This window comes from Eptatretus burgeri, chromosome 10 (assembly GCF_056783735.1).
Source record: "Eptatretus burgeri isolate ZD-2024b chromosome 10, Ebu_testis_v1, whole genome shotgun sequence".
NCBI classification, from domain to species: Eukaryota; Metazoa; Chordata; class Myxini; order Myxiniformes; family Myxinidae; genus Eptatretus; species Eptatretus burgeri.
This window is the reverse complement of record NC_140970.1, coordinates 104579348-104603148: the sequence shown is the minus strand read 5'-3', so window position 1 is coordinate 104603148 and position 23801 is coordinate 104579348. Positions and strand designations below refer to the sequence as shown.

Genomic DNA, 23801 nt, shown 5'->3' with positions numbered 1-23801 from the left:
TGCACAGTGGCAAGTGTTACATTACATATTTTATGTGCAGTACTGCAGTTGTACATGTATAGATGGACCTCTCTATCAAGCACCCTGATTAAAACAAATTCATAACATGTTTTAGATGATGCATATTTACCCTGTATTCACAAATTACATTGCTGAAACATCCGGATATAAATTAATATCGCTTTGGCCCAGCAAGTTGAATGCAAACACAAGGCCCTACATTCCAAAATTGTCGAAATACAGCTAAGATTGACAAAATTAATGATCCAAAACACCAAATGAAACAATCATTTTATTATTAACCTTCGCCATCGAAGATGGACGGAGGTTACTGTCTTCATCCGTCTGTTTGTTTGTTTGTTTGTTTGTGAACAGTATTACGGAAAAACTCCTCGACAGATTTTGACGAAACTTGGTGGGGGGGGCTTAGGTATGGTCCAAGGATCATGCCATTAGATTTTGGACTTGGTCCAAAGTCCAATATGGCCGCTATGGCGGCCATTTTGAAAAAAGATTTGAATTTTTGTTTTTGCATTTCTACATTTTGTCAGGTCAGGTTCGATCTGTGACCTGCTACAGGTACCATGTAAACCTGTACTAACCTGTTCCATGGTCGGGTTGTCGGCGACTAAACCGTCTCCCCCACCAGGTTTTCTGGTGAGGAGGGTGTTTGGATATGGACACCCAGCAGGATTAAAAACAAAACCTTCAAAGGGCGGAGGAGCTCCTTGTGAGCCAACGGCCATCCATATCTTGTGCCCAACTGTGTCTGCGGACGTCCTCCTGCAGTTGGGTCACTTCTTATCAGGAGGTTGGTGGCAGGATTTGCACTCCGGCCACCGTAAAACCCTTCATTCCGCAAAACGCAAAAACGCAAAAAAATCTGAAAACCCACTCCGTGGGAGTACCTCCTGTGCAGCTTCCCTTCGCAGGGCAGCTCACCGGATGACGGGATTGGGGCAAAGCCTTCGGGACCCCCAATCTTTGATAGGAGGGAAACCACGGGGTAACATCCCTGAGTCAGATTGCGGGAGAGTGTGTCGGAGTGGTGCTGAGGTGTCGTCCACCAGACGGCGGTCTCCTTGGGTTAACCTGAGGCGGTCCCTTCGGGTGGGTGCCTGGAATGTCCTATCCCTAAGAGAGGATGATCACCTGTCTCTGTTATCATCTGAGCTCAAGCGTTTGGACATCGGGATTGCAGCTCTCTCTGAGGTTCGGAGACCGGATTGCGGCGAGATAATGGTGGGTGGTTACACCTACTATTGGTCTGGTCGCTCTGATGGTTACCATACCCAAGGAGTTGCTGTAGCTGTGTCCAATAAGCTGACCCCAATGATAATTGAGGTAACACCGGTCAACGAGCGTATTATGAGATTAAGGATTCGTCACTCCTTAGGTGTCATTTCCCTGGTCTCTGTTTATGCTCCGACTGAGGCGAGTGATCTCACCGTGAAGGATGCATTCTACGCCACACTCGAGTCTGTGGTTGATCAGTGCCCCAGACGAGATACACTTCTAGTCTTGGGGGATTTCAATGCATCGACTGGAACTGATAGGGACGGTTATGAGGTGTGTGTTGGTCCCCATGGGTCAGGAACTATGAACCAGAATAGCACTAAGTTCCTTGACTTTGCAAGAAGTCATGGACTTAGGGTGGCTGGTTCATGGTTTCTGCGCCCACAAGCTCATCGCTGGACTTGGTATTCCAACGCTTGCGGTGTGGCAAAGGAGATTGACCATGTCCTCATTGACGGTCGTTGGAGGATGATCCAGAACTGCAGGGTCTACCGGAGTGCTCAGTTCCTCAATACTGACCACAGGCTTGTTGTAGCAACTCTAAAGCTGCACCTTAAATCCTGGAGAATGGTACCATCCCAGCCGAGGCTGGATGTTGCCAAGCTCAGGGATGAGAGAGTAGCTGAGGAGTTTGCGAACATGCTGAGTGGACACTTGGGGGTCTGGGTGCTTTGGGGGGTCCTGAAGAGTTGTGGAGCGCCTTCAAGACCACCGTCCTTGATGTTGCCGGTGGATGCCTTGGAGCTCACCGCAGGGCAAAGAAGAATTTTGTCTCTCAAGGGACACTGGATACCATTGACCAGAGTCGCAGGGCCAGGCTGAATGGCAGAGCTGAGCTGTTCAGGGAGCTGAGGCGTAAAACTGTACGTGCACTGAGGGTGGACAAGGAGGCCTATGTGCGAGGAATCTGTGAGGGGGTAGAGCATCACCTGTGGACAGGTGATTCTCGTCCCGCTTACAGGGGAATTCGCGCATTACGTTCATCCAAGCCCATCCCTCGGAGCACTACAGTTCGAGCAGAGAGTGGTAGGCTCTTGACAGAGGAGTCTGAAGTGAAGGCCCGCTGGGCCGGTTACTTTGAGCGGTTGTACCAGGCTGATCCCCCAAGTGTCGAGTTGGACGTCAAGGGTGTTACAATCCCTGTTGCTGACCCTCGAATCAACTGTGGTCCACCTACGCTTGTGGAAACACGGGCTGCGGTGAAACAGTTGAAACGGGGCAAAGCTCCAGGGATCTGTGGCATCCATGCCGAACTTCTCAAGGCTGGTGGAAATGCTGCACTCGTGTCGTTGCATGCTGTTTTGTGCTCTGCCTGGAACACAGGCATCATCCCAACTGACTGGAAGAGGGGCCTTGTTGTCCCTCTCTGGAAAGGGAAGGGTGATCGCCAAGACTGCAACAACTACCGAGGGGTGACGCTGCTCTCAGTGCCGGGCAAGGTCTTTGCTCGGATAATTCTCGATAGGGTTCGCCACCATCTGCTTGAGCACCAGCGTCCAGAGCAGTCAGGCTTTACACCAAAGAGGTCAACGATTGAACGTATCCTTGCACTTCGTGTCCTCACCGAACGCAGACGAGAGTTTCGGCAGGGGCTGCTTGCAGCCTATGTTGATCTCTGTAAAGCGTTCGATTCAGTGAATCGGGATGTCCTCTGGAGGATTCTTGGTCTTCGTGGGGTGCCACCAAAACTGATCGATCTGATGTCTGAACTCTACTCTGGTACTGAGAGTGCTGTGAAGTGTGGTGGTACCATCTCTGACTTATTTCCAGTTGTTACTGGAGTTCGTCAGGGATGTGTACTTGCCCCCACACTTTTCAGCACTTGTATGGACTGGATTCTAGGGAGGATGTCGGAGAGATCAAGTTGCGGTGCATCGTTTGGGAATGTCAAGATCTCGGACCTTGACTTTGCAGATGATGCAGTCATCTTTGCGGAGACTTTAGACATCCTCTTGGGGGCCCTCGAGGTGCTGAATGAGGAGTCGGAGCCGTTGGGATTACGGGTTTCTTGGGTCAAAACTAAGATCCAGGCTTTCGGTGACATCTTGGATGCTGCTGTCCTGTCTGTGTCTGTTTGTGGTGAGGATGTTGAGGTCGTGGAGAGATTCACTTACCTTGGCAGTGATATTCATGTCTCTGCTGGCTGCGAGTCAGAGGTCAATAGACGTCTGGGTCGGGCCTGGGGAGTCATGGATTCACTGGATAATGGGGTGTGGTGCTGCCGGTACCTGTGCGGGAGGACGAAAGTCCGAGTCTTCAGGTCCTTGGTACTTCCAGTCTTGCTCTATGGGTGCGAGACTTGGACTTTGACCAAGGATCTGAGACGGAGACTTAATTCCTTTGGTACCAGGTCTCTTCGGAGAATCCTTGGCTATCGCTGGTCGGATTTTGTGTCCAACGAGCGGTTGCTGAGAGAGACTCAGATGAGATTTGTTACCTGCATAGTCCGTGAGCGTCAGTTGCGGCTGTATGGACATGTGGCTCGTTTTCCTGACTCTGATCCTGCTCACCAGATTCTCTCAGCGAGGGAGTCTCATGAGTGGAGGAGGCCAGTGGGTCGACCACGTGCCTCATGGTTGCAACAGGTTGACCATCATCTCAAGGAGATGGGGATGGGCCTGGCATCTGCCTGCCCAGGTCGAAAAACCAGTTAAAACCAGTACACATTTTCAACTGGTCTCTATTGGTTCTAATTGGTCTTTAACTGGTCTCTATTGGTTTCAACTGGTACCAGTTAAATTCAGTCAGAATTCCAATTTCCCAGTTGAAAAATCCAGTAGCTCATATTTGTACCAGTTAAAGTCTTACTGGTTCCAGTTGATACCAGTTGCAATGTACTGGTCCCAGTTGATACCAGTTGCAATGTACTGGTCTCCCAGTTGATACCAGTTACAATGTACTGGTCCCAGTTGATACCAGTTAGTTAAATACATGTATTTCAACTGGTAATATATCACTCTATTCCAATTTCCATATTAAAACCAGTAAGAAACCAACTGGCTTTACTGGTACCAGTTGGCTACTGGTTTTCAACTGGTACCAGTTGACCAGTAAGCTACTGGTCTTTACTGGTTTTTTGACCTGGGTGGGGGATGGCCAGACGGAGGCCCCTGGAGTACTGGCGGAAAGTGGACGCAGCGACGTGCTGTTCTGGCACATGCTCCCATACCTGACCTGACCTGACATTTCTACATGCTTTAAGTGATTTCCAACAAAAAAAACATGCCAAAATTATAATTGCGGCTGATTTTGGAACTTCAGGTGGATATACCCACATAAAATCAATTTCTGTCTCAAGGAATCTAGTTATGACGAATGAATTGAGTATGTAAAAGTTAAAAGTAAAAGGGAAAGTTGCAAACTATAACTCTGTGAGCACTGTCGATGTCAAATTGAATGAATAGGATATCAGGTTCACTTGAGTGACCTAGCAGTATTGGCGGCGGAGGTTTTGCACACTACCGAGTGCTCCTCTAGTTTCCTGTGTTTTTGTGTTGCCTCGTTGATGAAATACACCACACAGGGATGTCACCAAGGAACAGGAATGGAGACACTCAGCTGGATGAGGCTTGCTTGGATATTCCCCCTTGGAAGAGTCGTGGGAAGAGGCTCGGAGAGAACACAAAATATAATTTAATTTCTGAAACGGAATTTAGGTTTTCTGGAAATGGAATTTATCCTTCGCAGTAGCGTTTTGTCTACCCAGTCAGACCTGCCTTCTTCATCATCGACTGAAAGTGTGCAAAAAGACTTTTATTCTCTACGATACATGAGGGCCTTGCCTTTCACGGGTTTCCACTTTGCAGATTCACTCTATCGCAATGAACTTATTGAGCAAAGGTTTGCGGATTGCGGTCAATGTGCTCGAATAATCGCAGGTTAGCGAACAACTATTGTCCACATTTATTCACCTAATTAACATGGGCTGTCAACACAATGACCGCCTTGTATCCTCCAAGATCACCATTACAACCAACTCCATCAATTCGTCTTTGTTATCGCCATCATCAACATTGCCATCACATTGTTGGATCAAGTTTATCATCATTATTATTAAAAGTCAGTTTTATGATATTAATAACTCAAGAAAATAAACTTTATTTTCTGTTCTTAAAACAGGAAAATGAACTTTATTTTCTGTTCTTAATACAGGAAAATAAACTTTATTTGATGTTCCTAATTCAGGAAAATAAACTTTATTTTATGTTCTTAATACAGGAAAAGAAACTTTATTTTATGTTCTTAATATAGGAAAATGAACTTTATTTTATGTTTTAATACAGGAAAATAATCTTTATGTGATGTTTTTAACACAAGAAAGTATTCTTTATTTTATGTTTTCAATACAGGAAAATGAACTTTCTTTTCTGTTCTTAAGACAGGAAAATAAACTATATTTTATGCTTTTAATACAGGAAAATAATCTTTATTTGATGTTTTTAACACAGGAAATTATTCTTTATTTTATGTTCTTAATACAGGAAATAAACTTTATTTTATGTTCTTAATACAGGAAATAAACTTTATTTTATGTTCTTAATACAGGAAATAAACTTTATTTTATGTTCTTAATACAGGAAATAAACTTTATTTTATGTTCTTAATACAGGAAATAAACTTTACTTTATGTTCTTAATACAGGAAAATAAACTATTTTATGTTCTAAATCACTCTTTTATTCATGAAAATAAACAACACAAAAACAATGTATAAACATGTTAATTAAAGGAACAGTTTGGACAAAAAGAGGTGACAGACTTTAAAGTTGAAGTCTCTAACCCCATTTTTCCCATTACCCCTTAACTTTGCACACTACAGATTTGTGGTTCATGGTGATTTTCAAGAACGTAACCCCCACGAACGGCAAGGCCCTCCTGGACTGTGTTTATCATCAGGTCGGGAATTTAACCCGGATTAGACATAGAATGAATCATTATCTCTCTTCTCTTACAGCATATGCCCTAAACCATTACTAATCTAAATTCAATCAATGTATCAAGAAGGAAAGATGCTAACTTGACATGATAACTTGAATTGGCTCGGCTGTTAATGATGTGCAATGTGGAAACAGCTACAAGAATATGACAGCCTGTTTTCTACTTTAGATTATATGATCCAATTCTAGGTGCAGTGAGAAAAACACATCTTAAAAAATACACCAATTCTGCATATACTGTATGTATAGATGTATGTATTTTATAGATTTGGAAACGACTTGGAAAATCTCCACCAAATTTAACATAAATGCTAGTGTGAGTGGTGAGGCGGGGGGGGGTGGCACCCACGGTCAGATCATGGGCATGGAATCCCCCTTCTCATGGAGAGACGACTTGCGATTTTCACCTGTATGCCTGGCATAGTGCAAGTGATTTTACCACATGACCCCAGGCAGAGGGATGGGGGTATTGAGGGTGGTTAAACAATAACATCAATTCTGAAAAAAAATCCTTTAAGTTATGGTGTATATCCATATTTGTCTAGCTTTGGTACTACCTTATTTATCACTTCTGTCTAAAACTACATCCTGATTGCCAGTGAAAAGGATCATACTTAATTAGAAAAGAGACAATTCTTTCTATGTATATATGTATTTGTCGATAAAAAAGCATGCACCCTCTTCCGCTTTCCTTCTGACGATGTAAGGCTGGAAAAACTCTCCTGTGGTAGCACCTGCTCCCTCCTCCTGTGGCTTACTGTTCCATAAATGTAGAATGACATCAAAAATGACAGTATTGGCAGGTTTCCCTATGCCGCTGCTGCTGCACAAATAAGTCATTGAAAACAAGGCCTGCCAAAAGTGATGACCAGCATGAAAAGAGACTCTCCACAGATCATATTGCACATCAATAGGTTTGAGCCAAAGAGTCAGATGATGCAAGGCAGGAAAGACTTGCAAATGTGACACCGCTCATCATGTTGCAGAGCTGGTGACTGGAGCACACAAAAGAAAACAACTATTCATCCGAGGAATCCCTCTCTCTCCTTCGGATAGCATCTACCCCTTCGAGATGGTGTGTCGTCATTTCCCCATACAACTTTGCTTCTCCATGACAGCAGAAAATATGTCTCGGAGGCAATCTCTTGTCAAGCTTGAAGTATTCATCACCATAGACTTCTTTGGACAGGGTCAGTGCTGCACCGCCAAAAGTAAAGAAGGTGACGAGTTGAGTATCACAATCTTGGTCCTTGATGGTAAGAAGACCCATATCAGCAATGCTGTCAACAAAGCAACAGAGCTGTCTACAAAGAAATCCTGTCATGATGTATACAAGTCCATCTGTTCCTTAATTATACCATCAAAGGGGTGGGGAAATGACGACACCAATTATGGATGGGTTAAACTCCCCATTTCTGTGAAGTCTATTGCGTATTATATTATAAACTAGCAAATCCCACCTGTCACTTCGCTGATGGGAATACTAAAGGTTGGGGGGGGGGGAGGAAAAGAAGGGTGGAGAGAGAGAGAGAGAGAGAGAGAGAGAGAGAGAGAGAGAGAGAGAGAGAGAGAGAGAGAGAGAGAGAGAGAAGAGAGAGAGAGAGAGAGAGAGAGAGAGAGAGAGAGAGAGAGAGAGAGAGAGAAAGAGAGAGAGAGAGAGAGATAGAGAGAGAGAAGGGTGTGGGAGCGATGAGGGAGGGAGAGTGAGGGGGGATGTGTGAGGGAAGAGAAGACAGTGTGAGGTGAGAGGAATGGAAGGCACACATGTGGTGAAGCATCAATTACGATTCATACTGTCTCATAAAAATGATTCTGCAAAGAATAACAGTGAAGATGGAAATAAAATAATGTCTGAAATCCATTTTCTACCCGTCATACTATAAATACCACCCAGATACAAAACACCGCCTGGACACATCCGGAGCCAAACTCCCATTCGGACATGTCTGGAGACAAAACCAGCTGGACGCGTTCGGAGACACACACCGACCAGACACGTCCGGAGACAAACAGACATGGCCCGGACAGGTCCGGTTATAATGTCCAGACACAAACTCTGTCCGGAGACAATCACTGCCCGGACACAAATCACCGTCTGCACATAATCACTGCCCAGACATGTCCAGAGAGAGAGAGAGAGAGAGAGAGAGGGAGGGAAAGAGTAACAGAGACAGAGAGAAAATGTTATGCTGCTTTATGACCACACACACACACACACACACACACACACACACACACACACACACACACACACACACACACACACACACACACACACACACACACACACACACACACACACACACACTTGGCCGGTATCGGCAATTTTTCATTTATCGTCATCAGCAGCTTGGAGTCAGTGTGTTTATCGACTACAGTACGAGCTGTATACAACCAAAAACCTTCAGTACCTTTCACCCTTGTTTTGGGGGAATTTCAATAAACAAATTAGAAAAACAACATTGCATTATAGACATTTCAAGGAGATGTGCATTAACATTAATCTTTATAAACAGCTGCCAATCGTCATGCGATGGGTAAAAAAAAATTGGCTGGGTAATTTAGAAAACATGTTACTACGGCAAACGGCTCGGATATGGGGTGTTTTCAGCTTTGAAACTCACAATAACATACTCCATAACATTTCGAAAGCAAACCCGGTTCATATCAAGATAAACAACTGCTTTAGAAACAGCCGCAAGGACAAATAAAAGGAAAATGTGATCACTGACATGCTGCTGAGGATAAAAGTTAAAGCCAACTGTACCTGTACATCTGTACCTCCATCCTCACCGTGCCAAGGTAGTGTGTTATCCGAGCATTAATTCTTGCTGTCATATGTTCCGGGCGTACCCGACTCCATTAAAGCGTCAACTAAATTTGTTTTTTTTTCACATTTAAAAGGTAATGGTTGGTTTCCTGCTAAGCTTGTTAAATCATCGGGTGAGTAGCCTCCAATCCTGTGTGGCAAACATGGCCTGTTGCAAGTTCCGTACGAAGTTCCGCACGGATAAAGTGCACAAAGAAGGAGAACCACAAAGGCTTACCTTTTAAATCCAATTCTTTAAATATGGAATTCAAGTGATAAGTTAACAAAATTATATTTAAAAAATGTATCAATCCAAAGAAAACGCAAAATGTCAGCTAATGCTTTTCACTGCTTGAACCAACATGGAGGAACTCCGGGCTCGAGGTCGATGGAGGTGTTTTTTTAAATTTCTAATTTGCATGAATGTCGAAGTGACGGGGAGATAATGAAAACTCATCGCACAAAAAAAATTAAACAAAGAGATGTCGTCTAAAAATGAAATTGCACATTTTCAGTCGGTGAGGCACCACCCAAAGGACCGCATGCCACTGCAGGCACAACAGTCGGTTGATGTGAGATATGTACGTTTATATATATATATATATATATATATATATATATATATATATATATATATATATATATATATATATATATATATGTATCTATGTCAAAGGCATTCAATGAGTGAGGAAAGTGAAAAATGAACTTTATCATTAAGAAATCCTTGTGGCCTGTTCCAAGTTGAGGCATGGTTGAGCAGGCCAAAAAACATGGCAGCTTCAGACCCCAGTGAGGTAACTCAATAGGCCGGGGGCCAGTGGGATCTACCTTGCACCCCCTGCGACAATTTTTCACTGATACCACAGTGTTCACATATATCCAAAGTATCAGAAAAAAAGATGTTCCCAGAAAAATAACTCATTTGCAATATGCTTTATTAAGCTGTTTCCATTTTTGTATGTAATTAAGCTATCCAAACATTATTCTACATCTCTGACAACAAAGGAAATATGTTCACTGTATTCCTTGAACCTCCAAACATATGTGTAGATTCCTCATTTACAAATTTCCATGTACCAGAAGTTGAGATATTTACGAAAATGAGAATTTCCATAATGGCGGATCCTAATTAGCATATCAATGCATTTAAAATTATTTCCACTACTTTTACTCAAACATAAAATAGTTGTTTCCCTTAAAAACCAACAGACATCATAAGTCACAGTTATGTATTATATCAGGCCCAGGTAATTAATTCTATTGATTAATCTGATTTCGCATGATATTCGAACGATTCATTGTGCTTTGTATTTTATGCTAATTAGCCTGCATTAAAAAATTCAAAATTTTAAATATATTTTTTGCCAACCTGGCTTGTATCTGGCAACACTTAAGTAATGTTATTTTGACAAAAAACTGACATGTGTGGTAATTACAAGGAAAGAAAATGGAAATTCTTGCATTTTTGTGTGAATTATTGTCTTCAAGTCAAATTAAATTAATATGCAATGAGCTCATGAGCATAAACAAAATATAGTTTAATACGTAAATGTATAAGCTTTAATTTGACACCAATTTTGTGATTTTATGTTTATATTTGACAGAGATATTGACATTTTGCCGATCTTTGAGAGATTCGTCTATTTTTGATTGGTTGCCATGGAAACAGCTTAATAAAGCATAGTGCAAATGAGTTCGTTTTCTGGGAACATGTTTTTTCTTATACTTGGGATATATATGAATACTGTGGTATCAGTGAAAAATTGTCGCAAGCGGGGGGGGGGTGCAAGGTAGGTCCCACTGGCCCCCGGCCTACAAGAAATGCCTTAAGGTGCCATATAGGGCGAGGTGGCTCTGAGGATTGCCTGATGAAGGATGTAATTAAATAACGTCGTTAATTATTTTCAAAAGGGGTGTTTTAATTCACCCAAACACCCAATTTACACTATTGCGCTTCCTTGGAGTTCCCTGAGTTTGCATGCAAAGTTTCAGGATGCTAGGTTTCATGGTTTTGGAGTTATGGATGGAGGAGACACACACACATGCACACACACACACCAGACACACACATTGCCATTTATTCCTGTAGATTTTTCTTTTTATTTTAAACAACATATTCCCTTCATGCAGATGATAAATTAAGGATATTAATCGAGGTCTAGACACAATTGATGATAAGCAATCAAATAAAACAACCTGCACTAAACTTGTGCCCACAGTGGGCCTGCCTGACATATTTAAGAGTTCATGCCTATTATATGAGTTTGGCCCAAATTGCAAGCTCAAATTAGTCTAATTCCACTAACATAGCTTCTTCTCTGGATATACTGATTGGGTTATTAACTGATTGTTTTGACAAAATGCAAACTCGACAAAATGGCTTTCCAACCACTGGCATCAGTTATGTCGCAAGATTATCAAGGAATTGCTGCCTCATTCCTTGGGTAAATGCAGTACAATTGGGTAAATAAAAGATTAAGCGCATGCACACACACCGCACACTGCAAGCACAAGTGCACACACAATGCACACCACACAATGCACACCACACACACACACACCAAATGTTAAAGAGATCAATCAATCCAACTGATGCTGCAAATCACTTGTACATTTCATTATCTCAATAGATTTCAAAGCATATGGGGATTTAATAAAGGGCATACAATACAACCTTTGGCTATATTGTGCAGTGGTTGTCAATGTGAAGTGGTTCTCACCGGATTCAAATGCATGGCTGCTGATAATCGGTACAATTAGGAATCCGAATTGTTGCACAGCTTTTGGCCGAGAAAGGAAGACTTGTGCATGGATCGATTCAAAAATTCTGCATTGGATTGGAAATAACGGACGATCGTATCGCGTGCACAGAGTGCGTGATTTAAAGGTGACATGTCACGAAACAGGTCAGTTTACAGCGTTGATTTGTATCACTTTTCCTATGGGGTAACGTTCAAACGAGTCAAATGGAGGTTTATATTTGTAAAAACCGTTATTGAGTTTCAAAATGACGATAGTATGTGTTGAACGAAGATCTCTCGGCTTGAGTGGAAGGGAACATCAAAATAAATACCAATTACTGCACCGTAGTCCCTAGAAGAAAGCCAGACATAACAATACACACACACACACACACACACATATATATATATATATATATATATATATATATATATATATACATATATATATATATATATATATATATATATATATATAAACAATAAACATACAGGGTGTCCCAAAAGTCACCGAGGGATTTAGAAATTAAATAACATTTCTGATTTTCAATCATTTGTTTTTCTTTTCTTTTCAGAATTTAGATTAACATTTGGAAATTTCTCATGGAAAAATTCACAACTGAACAAAGAACCAAAATCGTGGAATTTTATGTTAAATTTCATCGATCAATTATTCTCACCCAAAGAGCATGGACACCGAATAATTTTCGCGAAATTCAGAAATTTCTTGGCCATCACGTTCTCCTGATTTGACACCTCCTGATTATTTTCTTTGGGGTTACCTAAAGGAGCATGTAGGCATCAATAAGCCCCATACAATTCAGCAGTGAAAGGACAACATCTGTGCAGAAATTCGAGGGCTGCAGCCAGAATTATTGTCCGCTGTTATGGAAAATGCTGTCGAAAAAGCCCGTCTCTCCGAAGCCTAAAATGGAGGACATCTAAGCTGCATCATTTTTCAAAATAAAGCAAATTTATCTCCATTTTGTAAATTTTCTTTTGGTATAAAAAGAATCATACATTATTAAAAAACAGAAATGTTATTTATTTAATTTCTAAATCCCTAGGTCACTTTTGGGACACTATATATATATATATATATATATATATATATATATATATATATATATATATATATCTATATATATATATATATACATATATATATATATACATATATATATATATATATACATACATATATATATATATATATACATACATATTGTTATGGTTTTCAGAATCGGATCAGACTAATGCATACAAACATTTATGTTCTCAGACAGTTATTTCCATAAATGCATGTCCAGGATAGACCCATCTCCATGTCTGGTGGGATTCCAACTTTGATGCATTGGAGAAGGGTATAGAATAGATTCCCTTTCTTATGGGATGGCCTTTTTCTCGTTACGACACGTTTATGCAGGTGAGATCCCAACGGAGGCTCGTCTACTTCCATCAGGACACATTGGCTTGGAGGTGGACGATATATTTACACTTTGCACTTACAGGACATTTGAGTAAGCACACCGCAGGCTTTTCCTGAGCAGTTATTCTCACAGCCAAACATGACTGTGGATCATATACATCACTCATATCTCTTTGATTGGCGTTTGACATCCATCTTTTTCCATCGATGATTGACGCCCCGTTCAGCAGCTCTATGGATGCGAGCTGGCTCTTGTTTGTGTCGGGCTGAACAGAGAGGTGGTGGTTGTTGACGTTTTGTGAGTGCTTCACATTTTCACTCGGTAATTCTGGCAAATGGCTGTTCGTCCAGCAACACAAACATGGCACCGTAAGCCAGGCCTGTGTTGATTTGGGGTTGCATCTCGCTCTGGTAAGGAAGGAATGATCACGAGGTTGACGGTTGGTCACGTGCAACGATGTGCCAATAAACAAGGTGGATTTGGCTGAAGTCTGCTTGAGATTCCACCCAGACTGGTCGCCTATAAAAAGGACGGGAGGACCGTTTTTCTGACAGTTCACTGGTGACAACCTCAGTGCCTTATAGCCTCTTGCAGCGTGTCACAGCACCTTATAGCTCCTTACAGTGCTTTACAGGTCCTTACAGTTGTCCATTGGTTGCAGCTCCTGGTGGCACCTGATGGTGGGTGATGGTTGGACCATTCCTGCTGCTTCTGCTCATACCTGATTCTTGGCATCCCTGGTTCCTGGAGGTGACGACGTGACGTCGATTGGTGTTTGAGCCTGTTTGCAGGTGGGTGCATGGCGAGGCAGGGCACTGGCAACGGACCAAGGCACGCTCACACATTTTGTGACATTTTATTTGACGCATGACGACTTCGACCTTGGTAATCCGAGACCGGATTTCTTTCCCCCCATGAATGATCTGCTGGGTACCCTTGTCTCGTGTTTAATTGTTAAGTAATGCATAGTGATAAGCATCTGCTCTTTGTCTATTTTTCTCTCAATGTCTGTTGAATTCTTTATTTGTTTGAAATTATTTTGATTGATTTGAATTCATCTACCTACACTACAAGGAAATAAAAAGTTCTTCAGTTTATTTATTTTTTCTTATTAATAAATTCCTTGTTGACGTTTCAACCTGTCCGTGCTTGTCCTTTCCTTCCATTGGTCCAGCATTGTCCGAATCTAGATAGACTGGGAGGTAATTACCAAACTAATTAACCTGTCATAGTTGGTATGCACCAGCGGTAAACGCTCGGCCGCCCTACTTAAGATCTAATCAAGATAAGATTGGTGCTTTGCCGAGGGCACACTCCCCATTCAGGAAGCTACGTGACCTCAAGTTAAATGGAAAATCAGACGGTAGACACTGAAACTCGTGGTTAGTTGATTGGCGTTTGTGGTTGCAAAGCAACCGATCATACCATGAAGTTAATTGTGAGCGGTGGCCCCAGGTCCGGCTCTTCCGAGGAGAAATGAGGATTAACCCCCTAACAATACATTCGGTACCCATAGCCGTAACAATATGTATATATATATATATATATATATATATATATATATATATATATATATATATATATATATATATATATATTATCCTACAAGATCAAAGTTGTGTCCAGTTAGTCAATGCAGCAATGCACTAAGCTTCTTCAAACTTATTTAATTATCACTTTTATTTAAAGTACTACAACATATGAATAACTTTAATCATACACCTCTTTATATGATAAAAAAAAACTTAAGCGACAAGTTTGAAGACGACGATGGTTCACGAGCCGTATTTGACGATGTAGATTGTTTCAGAAGTCAAGGATGAGACAATGTGATAATGTTTGACCAAGTTATAAAAATGATCAACATGATGTTGTACGAGTGACAGGTTATTAGCTGCAAAATGTCGAAAACCCGGTTTCGTTCAACAACTTTCAAAATTTGACCTTTTCATAACCTTTAAAGGTCACAAAACAATGTTGTGGACATTAAAATAAGGAAACAGGATACGTGTGATAGCTTAATGGAGTTAGTTCGTCGAAGAAGGTCGAAAACCCGGTTCGTTTCCCACAACTTTGAGAATTTGACCTTTGTGAACTTCAAAGGTCAAAGGTCAAGGATTATAACCTTTGGTGCAAAACTTCCTCTGGAACATTCCAGGAACAATATAACGTCATATAGGCTATATGGCATTTCACACTCCTCGGATTATCCATACTTTGATGAAATCAGCGTAAAAACAAACTTGAAGGGGGTGCCATGGGCAAGGTGTTCGAGATAGAGAAAAATAGTTTCAAAACTTTACGTGGGGAATGACCTCAAGATTATGCATAAAAAATATTGTCATCTAGCTCTCAAAGTTTGGGCGGTCATCTGATTTTTATGTCAAAATTCGAAATTTTCTAAGTTCATGACCTTGTGACCTTGACCTTGGGACTAAAATGAAAAATGGAGCTCCATGGGGCTATGCAGGCGCCATTGGGCTAACCAAATACCGAAAACCCCTGCCAGATTCGACAAACCCCCTAGGAGAAGATGCAAATTGAAATCGGCTACCCCCTAAAAACACAATTCGCAATTTTCTAAGTTCGTGACCTTGTGGGCTTGACCTTGGGACGAAAATGAAAAATCGAGCTCTGTGGGGCTACGCAGGTGCCATTGCGCTAACCAAATACCGAAACCCCTGCCAGATTTGACAAACCCCTCGGAGAATAATTTTTTTTATGTCAAAATCGCAATTTTCTAAGTTCGTGACCTTGACCTTGGGACGAAAATTAAAAATCGAGCTCCGTGGGGCTATGCAGGTGCCATTGCGCTAACCAAATACCGAAACCCCTGTCAGATTCGACAAAACCCCTCGGAGAAGATGCAAATTGAAATCAGCTACCCCCTAAAAACACGTTTTTTGGGCGTGGCTCTGCCCATATTTTCAGGAAAACACAACGAGATCATGATATAAACCTCCCACCAAAATTTCATCAGGATCGGATCAAAACCCACGGAGCTATGCTCGGGACAGACAGACAGACAGACACACAACAATAACGAATATAGTGGTCACTTATGTTTTTCGTGAAAATATTTTTCGTGAACCAATACACACGTTATCTTGAAGATATCTCCATGACACAGCACCTCCATCTAACCATAGACTCAAACTGTGTATATATATATATATATATATATATATATATAGTTATTGTATAGATATGTTGTATGTTATTGCATAGCTGAATTAACCTTTATTACCTGCACCACAGAAGGTGCACGGACGTTTTGTTTTCACCCACATCTGTCTGCCTGTTTGTGAACAGGATATTTCAAACAGTTATGGACTGATTCGGACGAAACTTGGTGGATGAGTTTGTCAGGAAATAAGAACAAGCTGATTAGATTTTGGTTCAGCTCCTGATCCAGATCCAGTCTATCAGTGGGTACACCAGGTAACCTGTTCAACCTGGCAGAGGTATGTCCTCCACCAGTACCATTCTAGTTGAAGATGAAATAATCAGAGAAGACAAAGGCAATAACGATGTTGTCTGCTTATCAGCTTGCTTTGTGAATATGAAACCGGATAGCGAATCCACCTCGTGGTTTTGTCCATTGAACATAAACCCACCTGTCAGTGGTGATCGGAAACTAAAGAACGATTTCAAAAAATCGGAACACACTGGAGATTTCATGACCCACGCACAGATAATTTATCATTGCAATCTCCATTCAGATTAATCTGCCTTCAATAATAGGAAATGAATTCTGCTCACAGTGAGCGAGAGAAGTAAGGGTGTGCCTCGGGACCAGTCCCACGAGACTCGGAGGAAGGAGCGGATCAATCACTACTCGCTGTCTGCACTATGGATGGGCTGCGGAGAGGGGAGGATGCAGGAGTGACCACTAATCAATTTTCCAACAGCGATGAAATGAGAGCAGGTTTACATCAAGGATCAGCATTGAGGCCTTGCTTTCTGTACTAGTTCCAGGAGAGGGTCGGATTTCCATGGAATTATTAATAGCAGCTGACCGAATCTTGACAGCAAAAACTGAATTAGAAGCAATGGAGATGTTTCATATTTGATGAGGGATTGGGGGTGAATGTGGATAAGATTAAACTGATGGTTAGTGGGGGGAAAAGGAGAAAGCAAGGAGAGCGGGAAATAGCCCTGTGGGACTTGTGGTGAGGGAGTGGGGTCAAACGATATTCGGTGTGTGTCTTGCAAAAGGTGGGGTCATTGGACATGCCTGAGGGGAAAGGACCAGGAGGTACACTGAAAAAGACCTGGGAGGATGCGATCAGTAGAGACTTGCAGTTGTTGGGGTTAAGTTGACAGGACTAAATGCAGAGGGTCGTTGAACGAGTCGTACAAGTACATGACACAATTTTTACTTCTGCCACCAAGGGTGGATGGAAGTCACGTTTCCAACCATGTTTGTCTGTCTCTCTATTTGTCTGTCTGTGAGTACGATATCTCAAAAGGTTGTGGACGGATTTAAACAAAATTTGTAGGATGAGTTGGGTGGGTGACGAGAACAAGCCGATTCGATTTTGCTTCAGGTCTGAATCCAGATCCGGCCTATCGGTAGGATACAAGACGTGAACTGTTCAAGCTGGCGGAGGTACGTGCTCTACCGGGTGTCGGTCTAGTTTCATTGCATCATTCGTGATACACAAAGCAGCTGTTACAATATCAAGGGATAAGAGGATGGTGTCGGAGTTGTGAACTTCACTCGTTTCATGAAAACAAACTTCACAGTCGTGTTGAAGCGGTATGCCCCACTATTAAGTAGCATTGAAGCGGTATGCCCCACGAAGTAGCATTTTCCACCCAATTCAACAATATAACATTTCATTATTATTTTACAAATGAAATTGGGAACAATAAATCACAATAAGGAAAATAACAGTGACGGACTAGCTAGTGAGGGCCAGAAGCAAAACATCAGGATTTTTCATCCCAATAGTGGCCATTTACATGAACGTGCGCTTAATTTCAAGCATTTAGTCAATCAACTTCGCCATTGCCAGCAAAAGTGAAAAGTACTGATTGCTCTGCCAGTCGGTTGAGAGAAAGAGGAAAATGCTTATGATAGATCAGTTACAAAAACGATTACATCAAATTTAACAAATGATGACATAATACCGATGTACATACCCTCGAAATCAACCGTACATGGTATTACCATGATGGCAATGCCATGATGTTGAAGCATGCTGAGCTCATATTAATAAATGAATAAGCATGGCTGGATTAAACTTCACTACTACTGTTATCATGTCAAGCAGGCCTGGAAATTCAAGGACGTGATTGGATGTATGTGCCAGGCTTATAACGGGGGTGACGGGGCTTATAATGGGGGTGAGGGGGCATATAGTGGGGGTGACGGGGCATATAGTGGGGGTGATGGGGCATATAGTGGGGGTGACGGGGCATATAGTGGGGGTGACGGGGCTTATAGTGGGGGTGACGGGGCATATAGCGGGGGTGACGGGACATATAGTGGGGGTGTGACACGGCTTATAGTGAGAGTGTAACAGGGTTTATCGTGGGGGTGATGGGGCTTATAGTGAGAGTGTAACACGGCTTATAGTGGGGGTGACGGGGCTTATCGTGAGAGTGTAACAGGGCTTATAGTGGGGGTGACGGGGCTTATAGTGATAGTGTAACAGGGCTTATAGTGGGGGTGACGGGGCTTATCGTGAGAGTGTAACAGGGCTTATAGTGGGGGTGACGGGGCTTATCGTGAGAGTGTAACAGGGCTTATATTGGGGGTGACGGGGCTTATAGTGAGAGTGTAACAGGGCTTATAGTGGGGGTGACGGGGCTTATAGTGAGAGTGTAACAGGGCTTATAGTGGGGGTGACGGGGCTTATAGTGAGAGTGTAACAGGGCTTATAGTGGGGGTGACGGGGTTTATAGTGAGAGTGTAACAGGGCTTATAGTGGAGGTGACGGGGCTCATAGTGAGAGCGTAACAGGGCTTATAGTGGGGGTGACGGGCATTATAGTGAGAGTGTAACAGGGCTTATAGTGGGGGTGACGGGGCTTATAGCGGGGGTGACGGGGTTTATAGTGGGGGTGACGGGGTTTATAGTGAGAGTGTAACAGGGCTTATAGTGGGGGTGACGGGGTTTATAGTGAGAGTGTAACAGGGCTTATAGTGGAGGTGACGGGGCTCATAGTGAGAGTGTAACAGGGCTTATAGTGGGGGTGACGGGGTTTATAGTGAGAGTGTAACAGGGCTTATAGTGGGGGTGACGGGGCTTATAGTGAGAGTGTAACAGGGCTTATAGTGAGGGTGATGGGGCTGATAGTGAGAGTGTAACAGGGCTAAAATGGGGGGTGACAGAGTTTATAGTGAGAGTGTAACAGGGCTTATAGTGGGGGTGACGGGGTTTAAAGTGAGTGTAACAGGGCTCATAGTGGGGGTGACGGGGTTTATAATGAGAGTGTAACAGGGCTTATAGTGGAGGTGACGAGGCTTATAGTGAGAGTGTAACAGGGCTTATAGTGGGGGTGACGGGGTTTAAAGTGAGTGTAACAGGGCTCATAGTGGGGGTGACGGGGTTTATAGTGAGAGTGTAACAGGGCTTATAGTGGAGGTGACGGGGCTTATAGTGAGAGTGTAACAGGGCTTATAGTGGGGGTGACGGGGCTTATAGTGAGAGTGTAACAGGGCTTATAGTGGGGGTGACGGGCTTATAGTGAAAGTGTAACAGGGCTTATAGTGGGTGTGACGGGGCTTATAGTGAGAGTGTAACAGGGCTTATAGTGGGTGTGACGGGGCTTATAGTGAGAGTGTAACAGGGCTTATAGTGGGGGTGACAGGGCTTATAGTGAGAGTGTAACAGGGCTTATAGTGGGGGTGACAGGGCTTATAGTGAGAGTGTAACAGGGGTTATAGTGGGGGTGTCGGGGCTTATAGTGAGAGTGTAAGAGGGCTTATAGTGGGGGTGACGGGGCTTATAGTGAGAGTGTAACAGGGCTTATAGTGGGGGTGACGGGGCTTATAGTGAGAGTGTAACAGGGCTTATAGTGGGGGTGACGGGGCTTATAGTGAGAGTGTAACAGGGCTTATAGTGGGTGTGACGGGGCTTATAGTGAGAGTGTAACAGGGCTTATAGTGGGGGTGACGGGGCTTATAGTGAGAGTGTAACAGGGCTTATAGTGGGGGTGACGGGGTTTATAGTGAGAGTGTAACAGGGCTTATAGTGGAGGTGACGGGGCTCATAGTGAGAGTGTAACAGGGCTTATAGTGGGGGTGACGGGGTTTATAGTGAGAGTGTAACAGGGCTTATAGTGGGGGTGACGGGGCTTATAGTGGGGGTGACGGGGCTTATAGTGGGGGTGACGGGGTTTATAGTGAGAGTGTAACAGGGCTTATAGTGGGGGTGACGGGGTTTATAGTGAGAGTGTAACAGGGCTTATAGTGGAGGTGACGGGGCTCATAGTGAGTGTAACAGGGCTTATAGTGGGGGTGACGGGGTTTATGGTGAGGGTGTGACAGGGCATATAGTGGGTGTGACGGGACTTATAGTGAGAGTGTAACAGGGCTTATGGTGAGGGTGATGGGGCTGTTAGTGAGAGTGTAACAGGGCTAAAAGGGGGGGGTGACAGAGTTTATAGTGAGAGTGTAACAGGGCTTATAGTGGGGGTGACGGGGTTTAAAGTGAGTGTAACAGGGCTCATAGTGGGGGTGACGGGGTTTATAATGAGAGTGTAACAGGGCTTATAGTGGAGGTGACGAGGCTTATAGTGAGAGTGTAACAGGGCTTATAGTGGGGGTGACGGGGTTTAAAGTGAGTGTAACAGGGCTCATAGTGGGGGTGACGGGGTTTATAGTGAGAGTGTAACAGGGCTTATAGTGGAGGTGACGGGGCTTATAGTGAGAGTGTAACAGGGCTTATAGTGGGGGTGACGGGGCTTATAGTGAGAGTGTAACAGGGCTTATAGTGGGGGTGATGGGCTTATAGTGAAAGTGTAACAGGGCTTATAGTGGGTGTGACGGGGCTTATAGTGAGAGTGTAACAGGGCTTATAGTGGGTGTGACGGGGCTTATAGTGAGAGTGTAACAGGGCTTATAGTGGTGGTGACAGGGCTTATAGTGAGAGTGTAACAGGGCTTATAGTGGGGGTGACAGGGCTTATAGCAGGGGGTGAAGAAGTTTACGGTGGGGGTGACGGGGCTTATAGTGAGTGTAACAGGGCTTATAGTGGGGGTGACGGGGCTTATAGTGAGTGTAACAGGGCTTATAGTGGGGGTGACGGGGCTTATAGTGAGTGTAACAGGGCTTATCGTGGGGGTGACGGGGTTTATAGTGAGAGTGTAACAGGGCTTATAGTGGAGGTGACAGGGCTTATAGCGGGGGGTGAAGAGGTTTATGGTGGGGGTGACGGGGTTTATAGTGAGAGTGTAACAGGGCTTATATTGGGAGTGTGACAAGGCTTATAGTGGAGGTGACGGGGCTTATAGTGAGAGTGTAACAGGGCTTATCGTGGGGGTGACAGGGCTTATAACGGGGGGTGAAGAGGTTTATAGTGGGGGTGACGGGGTTTATAGTGGGGGGTGAAGAGGTTTATAGTGGGGGTGACAGGGTTTATAGTGGGAGTGACGGGGTTTATAGTGTGAGTGTGACAAGGCTTATAGTGGGGGTGACAGGGCTTATAGCGGGGGGTGAAGAGGTTTATATTGGGGGTGACAGGGTTTATAGTAGGGGTGAAGAGGTTTATAGTGGGGGTGACGGGGTTTATAGTAGGGGTGAAGAGGTTTATAGTGGGGGTGACGGGGTTTATAGTGGGGGTGACGGGGTTTATAGTGGGAGTGTGACAAGGCTTATAGTGGGGGTGACAGGGCTTATAGCGGGGGGTGAAGAGGTTTATAGTGGGGGTGATGGGGTTTATAGTGGGAGCAAGGCTTATAGTGGGGGTGTGACAGGGTTTATAGCGGCATGTGCAGGTGGCAAGATGTATGGGTCGTTCAGGATGTACAGGATTTATTCCACACCCAAATTATCTAAACACAGGAACATGATTCACCTGGAAATGACCCTCCATCATTAATCTCTTCTGAAGGCATCACCACATGTTGAACTTGGAGTTTCTTCTGTGTGATCTGTGTGTGAATAGGTGACCTGTTAACAAACACTGAACGACTGCCTTTCGAACGAGAATTTTCTTTACATGCATATTTGCAGGATTTTGTTATTAACGCCGCAGTTCCAGCATTTCAAGGTGTCTGCAGCCTCAAAGTGCTTCATGACATCCTTGCAACTCGTGCGAGTTCCAGACGAACAACGACACGTTTCCTACTCCAGGTATACCTGGAGCGATATCCGAATGTGTGCAAAGATCGATGTAATCATTGCATTCAGAGCACAACATGCAAAAGATGAACAAAATATGATTCAATAGAATCACTCCGACATTAAATTTATTTTAAAAGTCTGGTGTTAACGGTTAGGGGGACTGGCTTAAGATCTTAGGGTCTCGAGTTCAAGTACCTGTCGTTACGTTGAACCAACACCAAGTGGGCTGATTCAGCCCGTCATCATTCTGAGGTTGGCAAAATGAGTACCGGGTTGCTGGTAACAGGGGCACCGCATCAGCGAAACAGCAGCGCCCCCCAAAAATGATGAAGCCAAGCAGCCACAGGCGACATACAAATAAATAAGAATAAATACCAGTGTATAAAATATTTCTGCAAAATATTCCACTTGGAGCCTCCAGTAATGAGGCTTTGGTGATTTGTGAAAACCACGGTGGCAGCCAAGATTGAAGAGTCGTGTCAAACAAGTCTTGGCTTTCATGTTCGTGTACGAGCTCTGGGTTCCAACGTTCCATACATATTAACGGTACTTATAGAATAGATCTTTCCACAACACTCGATGCCACACCATTTTAATCTCTCTCTCTCTCTCTCTCTCTCTCTCTCTCTCTCTCTCTCTCTCTCTCTCTCTCTCTCTCTCTCTCTCTCTCTCTCTCTCTCTCTCTCTCTCTCTCTCTCTCTCTCTCTCTCTCTCTCTCTCTCTCTCTCTCTCTCTCTCTCTCTCTCTCTCTCTCTCTCTCTCTCTCTCTCTCTCTCTCTCTCTCTCTCTCTCTCTCTCTCTCTCTCTCTCTCTCTCTCTCTCTCTCTCTCTCTCTCTCTCTCTCTCTCTCTCTCTCTCTCTCTCTCTCTCTCTCTCTCTCTCTCTCTCTCTCTCTCTCTCTCTCTCTCTCTCTCTCTCTCTCTCTCTCTCTCTCTCTCTCTCTCTCTCTCTCTCTCTCTCTCTCTCTCTCTCTCTCTCTCTCTCTCTCTCTCTCTCTCTCTCTCTCTCTCTCTCTCTCTCTCTCTCTCTCTCTCTCTCTCTCTCTCTCTCTCTCTCTCTCTCTCTCTCTCTCTCTCTCTCTCTCTCTCTCTCTCTCTCTCTCTCTCTCTCTCTCTCTCTCTCTCTCTCTCTCTCTCTCTCTCTCTCTCTCTCTCTCTCTCTCTCTCTCTCTCTCTCTCTCTCGTCAGCTGAAGTACAAAGAAATGTCGTACGGAAAGGAATCCACTGACTCACTTCTTTGAAATGTTATTATTATTATTTATCACAACCTAAAGGTTGTTAATAAAAAT

The 23801-nt window shown here is 43.5% G+C and overlaps 1 protein-coding gene and 1 long non-coding RNA gene across 11 annotated transcripts in view; one reads left to right on the top strand and one right to left on the bottom strand.

The window, feature by feature from the left end:
• The window catches only part of LOC147019358 (uncharacterized), a 33913-nt gene extending 19212 nt beyond the window's left edge, over positions 1-14701 (top strand). The window contains exon 3 of the long non-coding RNA XR_015062757.1: positions 13877-14701. This is a non-coding gene — a long non-coding RNA (uncharacterized LOC147019358). The remainder of the gene's footprint in view (positions 1-13876) is intronic.
• Positions 1-23801, bottom strand: part of LOC147019356 (fibroblast growth factor 13-like) — a 195395-nt gene that overhangs the window by 129091 nt on the left and 42503 nt on the right. For 6 of the 10 annotated variants that reach the window (XM_085899793.1, XM_085899804.1, XM_085899799.1 and 3 more), the window contains one exon: positions 22244-22319. The exons of the other annotated variants lie outside the window; for them this stretch is intronic. In XM_085899793.1, coding sequence (XP_085755919.1) covers positions 22244-22264 — 21 coding nt within the window. In that variant the 5' untranslated portion in view covers positions 22265-22319. The remainder of the gene's footprint in view (positions 1-22243; positions 22320-23801) is intronic. 10 annotated transcript variants of the gene reach the window in all.